Raw genomic sequence first — 6,447 nt, 5'->3', positions numbered from 1 at the left:
TCACTGACGCAGAGAGCAACTTTCGGGTGACCGTTTTCAATGCATGTCTCGATATAATCATCCAGCAACTGTCCCAAAGATTCACCAGCTTAAATGCAACTGTGAACATGTTTGAGGCAATTTACCCCAACACACTACTACAAGCAAAGGAGGAGGATTTACACCAAGCTGCCCAGCGGCTTAGAGAGCACTACAGTCGGGACATCGCCGCCAGCTTCCCTGGCCAGCTGCTTTCTTTCAGAACCTGTTTCAGGGACCAAATATAAAAAACTAAAATCTGTCGCGGATCTGGTAAAAATGCTCATTGTTTACAACCCAGCAGTAACATCTACATTCAGTGAGGTTTGCACAGCCTTCATCTTATTTCTGACTCTTCCTGTCACCGTGGCAACCGCCGAGCGCTCTTTCTCCAAATTAAAACTCATCAAAAACTATTTGAGGAGCACGATGGGACAGGAGAGACTGAGTGGACTGGCCTTGCTGTCCATCGAAAGTGACCGAGCCAAGAAATTGGACATACAGCGGATTGTGGACGAGTTTGTGGAGCGCAAGGCTCGCCGAGTGCCCTTCAAGTAGTGGTGAGTACACTTCAAATTTAATTTGTACAGTAGCCTACTTGTATGTGAATGTATGGGCCGCCGTGCCAATTTTACACTGCTGTGCTCTCATGGTGGCGGCTGGCTGTCCATGGTGAATGGTGTGTCAGAAATGTAGTCATTTTATTAGGCTATGTTTTCGTTGTCGTTGTGGTTTGTTGGACTTTATGTCATGTTATATCATTATTATCTCTGATATATATTTCGTTTCTATACCCTTTGCAGAAACGAAATCTTAAATATTACACCTTTTCTTTAGTTACTTTTCTTTCAAACATTGTTTTAAATTGTAATCTTACTGACTGAGCGACTTTTTACGCACGAGCGTCAGATTACCACCCCGGACTCCCGATATTTTTGTCAAGCTTTATTGGGTTTAAAGGGCCCGGTCATATGGCCCCGCCCCCCGGCCCGGGTCTGATATGTGCCGCCAGTGATAAGAGTGCTTCTTTCACCTCTGCCAGCTGTAAGAATGTGTTACAAAATCCATTGAATGAATCCATGAATCATGAACAGTGACTCGCTCTGTTCAGAAACACAGTTAGTGAGGCTCTGTGCCATTTACTGTCACATTAACATGTCACAATGCTCACACAAACAATGAAACAGAGATATAAAATGAATTGTACTTCTTTCAGCATAAAACATTATTCTTTATCAAAACGCATTTTATAAACTCACATTCAGCAGATACATACTTAGAACTTTAAACAATTTTCAATGCAGAGTCTGAGTTCAGCTCAGTATTGAGTGATCTGAAGGGGGGGGGGTGGTGTAGTCGTGAGGTGTTATTGCTCAGCAGGGACCACCACCAGGAGGATCTGCAGGGTTCTGTTGAAGCAGTCTGGAGACACAAAGGCAACCACACACACATCTCTGGTTTATACAAGGGGAAATATTTGACACATTAACCTAAACACAATGTGTGATGGAAAAACAAAAGAGCTCACAAAGAACATTTACACGGTTATGACTATCTGGGAATAAGATACTATCAGCAAAAATGTCCTGACCTACTAGTTTAAAAAAAAATTGTATCACTTGGAGAAAAATAAAATAGTCTGATCCATTTATTTTCATCATTTTGCTGTTGGATGTGAAGTTCCATTAACATATTTCAGTTATGACTCACCTAATGCCCTCTGAAGCCACTTTGGTCTATGGTTAAAGTAAATGAAGATGTAGTAGGCGGGGATGCCAGTGAGGGAAATGGCAAATCCAATCCCTGTGTTGACCGGGTCCGAGTACAGAGACAGGAAGACCATGAAGAAACAGGTGATGCAGAAAACCACCGGGATGAAGAGCGGGACCTGTGGACACGCTTAGATTACTATCCATTTTGTGTTTGTCGGCAGATACAAGGATATGCATGCATATTCAGGGGGTCAACTGTTTGTGGAATTGGATCACATTCACATGTTTCTTTTAGGCAAGGAAATATAGCAGCAAGGCATTTCAAAGTGCTTCACAAAAATGAGAAACATTAAGAGCAGTAGTGTAGCAGAATCATATTAAAAAGTCTTTAAAAACCTAAGATAATACAATAAACATAAAACAAGCTAATATATAAAATACATGGATAAAAGTTACAGTGCAGTTTAAGATGTGAATAGTTCAATTAAAAGCAGCAGCAAAAAGAAAAGTCTTCAGCCTGGATTTAAAAGTAGTCAGAGCTGCAGCGGACCTGCAGGTTTCTGGGAGTTTGTTCCAGATATTTGGAGCATAATAATAACTGAACGCTGCTTCTCCATGTTTAGTTCTGACTCTGGGGACAGAAATCTGACCGGTTACAGAAGACTTGAGAGTTCTGGATGGTTCATCATTTAGCAGGAGGTCAGAAATGTATTTTGGGCCAAAACCATTCAATGCTTTATAAACCAGCAGCAGTATTTTGAAATCTATTATTTGACAGACAGGACGCCAGTGTAAAGACTTCAGAACGGGACTGATCCACTTTCTTAGTGTTAGTGAGGAACCAGTGTAAAGACTTCAGAACGGGACTGATCCACTTTCTTAGTGTTAGTGAGGAACCAGTGTAAAGACTTCAGAACTGGACTGATCCACTTTCTTAGTGTTAGTGAGGAACCAGTTTAGAGACTTCAGAACTGGACTGATCCACTTTCTTAGTGTTAGTGAGGAACCAGTGTAAAGACTTCAGAACTGGACTGATCCACTTTCTTAGTTTTAGTGAGGAACCAGTGTAAAGACTTCAGAACAGGACTGATCCTGATACTGTTCATGGTCAGTAGCAGTAGCACTAGCAGTAGCTACTGACAGTAGCTACTGCTAGTGCTACAGCAGTGAGCAGCAGAGGTGGGGCTATGGCTTCATCGTTATCAGAAAATGATCGTATAGGATGTACACACGGAGCCGTTTGGCCCCCCAGAGCGTTCCGTTTGCAGATCTATCCACCTTGGGACCCGTTATCGTTTGCGGGGTCCGTTTCCGCGGTTCCGTTACGGCCTCGGTTGAACGAACGGGCTATATGCGAGAGAAAAGTAGCAGATACAACCCGTTTAGTTCTCGTAAAAACACCGCCTTAAGCTCAGCGCTGACTTTTATTCCTTCCTCCTTAGGTCCAAAACATTTTAGTTGTTTTAAACACAACTAAAGACTTTCCCAGTAATATAAAGCAGTTACAAAAAGAGGAACTGTGGAATACAATGTGTGTTGGTTAAAACTGTGGGGAACATTCAGAGTGTGTGAACAGCTGTAGGAAAACTGACCTTAAAGGGCCGGGGGAGGTCAGGTTTGGTATATCGAAGGTAGATTAACCCCAGCACCACCACACCGATGAACAGCCACCGCAGGAAACTCATGAAGTTCAACAGGCTGTAGATGTCTCCCAAAAAAAGCTGGAGCATTGTCATAGGGTACTGCACACACAGACACAGACACAGACACAGACACAGACACACACACACACACACACACACAGGCGAAAGGCTTAATAATCGTTTTTCATCATTGGCAAACATTTGTGAATGAAAAGATTGCAGTGTTTTTAAATAAAACTCTCCAGATTTTTTATATTAACAATGCAAGGTTTGATTAGAAGATAGAATCGGAGGGATGAAACCCTCTTTAATGGTCACACATGCAGAGCACACAGCACAAACAGTGAAATTTGGCCTCTGCATGTAACCCATCCTAGTACCAGGAGTCTAGTACTAGGAGCAGTGGGCAGCTATTGTACAGCGCCCAGAATGCCTTGCTCAAGGGCACCACAGCAGGGCTCAGGAGGTGAAATGGGACCTCTCCAAGTAGCAGTCCACACTCCATATTTAGGTCTGGTCGGGGACTTGAACCAGCGACCCTACGGCTCACAGTCCAAGCCCCTACTTACCGAGCCACTACCGTAACCATATCTCAGTAACCCTAGCAACAACACTATCCTTAATTAAATATACCAGCAGCTGATAATTAACATTTGGTATGGTGATGAATTAGTTTGAACCAAGGTATATATGTTGTCATTATAGATTTGTGTTGAGAACTAACTTGGTTGTGTTTAATGTTTGATAAGTCAAATAGTGGTATTATATTTAATGTTGTCACTATTGTTCATATAGAGTGGTGCAGGAATGAGTCCTAAAGACTGCTAATGATTTAGTATTTTAGCATTTCCGGTTCCTTTGTTTTAATTCACTGGGTTTTCTGAATGTATTTTTGGTTAGAAGCCTGAAATAATGCCTGTGCTTAACACAAGCTGAAGAGACTCAAACATTTTCGACAAGAAAGTCAGGTGAAATTATGATGCTTCTCTGTGTGATAAAGAAAGATAAAAGAAGTTAACCAGAGTCTACCAAATGCCATCACTCGCCTTTAGCTTAGCGGTGGTGATGTGAAGTCATGTGAGAAAGCTGTAGACAAGGCTAATGTTAGTGTTTTAATTCATGCGATTGCATTTACATTTGTTGCAACATTTGTTGCATTAATCCAATTGGCCTTTTGTCGGGGTAACCAGTGCAAACTGACGTCCTCCCTGCACCACTCTGTAGTACTGACCAGTATGAGAACAGCAGCCAGCGGAGTGTGTTTGCGGACGTGGATCATGGAGAAAACCTCAGGGAGATGTCCTTCACGAGAAGCCACATAGAACATTCTGTTGAATACACACAGACACACACACACACGCACGCACACACGCACGCACACACACACGCACACACACACGCACACACACACACACACACACACAAATGCAGACATATGCACAAGAATGACATGTAAATATATATATACATATATAATTCAGGAAAACAACAACCCAGTCATCGCAGAGCGGTTTTTCCACTGATCATGTGATAGCTGCAAACTAGCTCATTTGAATTATGTTACTATGTTTTCTGGTTCTGAACAGGTTCTTCTTTTAAGCCCCAGTTGTGTTTCCACCAGCCGTATGATTATTAATGTGATTAATGAGCAGCATTTACTGACCGCTGCAATGCTGCTGTTCCACCGGCGTTTAGTCTACCGTTTAGTATACCGTTAACTAGCTGGAAAACAGTAATTCACTGTCTGACTGTCACACAAGCAACTATAGCATATCCCCCATCCCCATAGGTGAATGTGTTTCAGTCTGAGTTGATGCTTTTTGGCATCACAACGCCGTTATTAAAGTTTCTCTGCTATTAGACAGGTGATGTTAGCATAGTAACCCAAGCTAATCTGACTATCTTGACTGTTTGTTTTTATCATATTGTGGAATTGGCCGTTTTCTACAGGCATATTTTAATAGCGTTTTTTCTTCATTATGATTTTACTTGTGTATGTACTGATAGCTGCTATAATAAAGACTACAGGAAAACGTATGAGGCAGTGTGCTGGTCTTCAAAACAGGAAATTACAGCGAACGGATGGGCATTGAAAGTAAGGTAAAAACAAACAGCATCCCACTCTGCCTGGTTAGTGTTGCCTCACTTTATATAAGTGTATGTTTTATACGTGTGTGGTCGCATTCTAGTCACTTTGCTTGTTAAGATACTGGTGATGATACTCAAAGCTTTAAAGCCAGTGGAGAGGAAGCCTGTCTGTACCTTGATAAGGCGAAGAGGGAGCCATTCATGGAGCCAAAGCAGGACAAGGCCACAAACAGCGGCACCACGACAGAGAAGTTCCCCATCAGCTTCTCTGCAAAAGTCTGTGGCGACAAAACAACAGGCATCACAGAGGGAGAAAAGTGTGGAGATATTGCTTAAAGTACTTAATAAGTATCACTATCATCATGACGTGAGTTTCGCTGGATCTGTCTGTATGTTTACTGGTTGAGAAATTCTCCATTACCAAGAAAATCTTAAAATGACATAGGAAGTAGTTAGCTTGTTGCTCCAAACTGAACCTCACAAACAAACTATAACATGGTATTTGGGGGCCTTAGAGCTTCTGGTAATTTATTTGGAGTATTTTTTAACTAGCTTGGCTAGCTGTTTCTCATTTCTTCCATTCCTCTCTGTTCTGAATCCAGCATTGTACATAACAAAACCAAAGAAAGAAATGAAGCAAAAAATTATGTTGGATAGCTCTTTTAAAATGAAAGCGGGGCTCTGCTTTGAATGTATAAAACTCTCCAGCTATCAGTTTATTGAATTGCGATGTTGTCTTTTTGCTAACTGTAGCTGATTAGATAGAATTCGAGCAGTTGACAGTGCTGCTGGCAGTAATTGTCATAAATAGGTCATGCACAAAGGAGCAAAAGCTGCTTATTATTCATGAAGCCATTCAGTGCTGATTAATCACAGTCCATTTTTGTGTGGAGGAGTGGGGGCTATATGGAGAAACAAATCTGAATGTGTCCTGAACAAAAATATAAACGCAACAATTTTGTTTTTGCTCCCATTTTTCATGAGAT

The 6,447-nt window shown here is 41.7% G+C and overlaps 1 protein-coding gene across 1 annotated transcript in view; it reads right to left on the bottom strand.

Annotated features, from left to right (window-relative positions):
• Positions 1-1,222: 1,222 nt before the first annotated feature.
• slc7a11 (solute carrier family 7 member 11) overlaps positions 1,223-6,447 on the bottom strand; it is a gene marked incomplete at its 5' end in the record, with an annotated part of 20,980 nt that continues 15,755 nt past the window's right edge. Inside the window, 5 exons of the mRNA XM_010771560.1 lie at positions 1,223-1,440; positions 1,729-1,906; positions 3,323-3,472; positions 4,605-4,701; positions 5,636-5,739. Coding sequence (XP_010769862.1) covers positions 1,385-1,440; positions 1,729-1,906; positions 3,323-3,472; positions 4,605-4,701; positions 5,636-5,739 — 585 coding nt within the window. The remainder of the gene's footprint in view (positions 1,441-1,728; positions 1,907-3,322; positions 3,473-4,604; positions 4,702-5,635; positions 5,740-6,447) is intronic.

The sequence above is a fragment of the Notothenia coriiceps genome, unplaced genomic scaffold, assembly GCF_000735185.1.
Source record: "Notothenia coriiceps isolate Sejong01 unplaced genomic scaffold, NC01 NC01_scaffold00010067, whole genome shotgun sequence".
NCBI classification, from domain to species: domain Eukaryota; kingdom Metazoa; phylum Chordata; class Actinopteri; order Perciformes; family Nototheniidae; genus Notothenia; species Notothenia coriiceps.
This window is presented reverse-complemented; position numbering and strand designations above follow the sequence as displayed.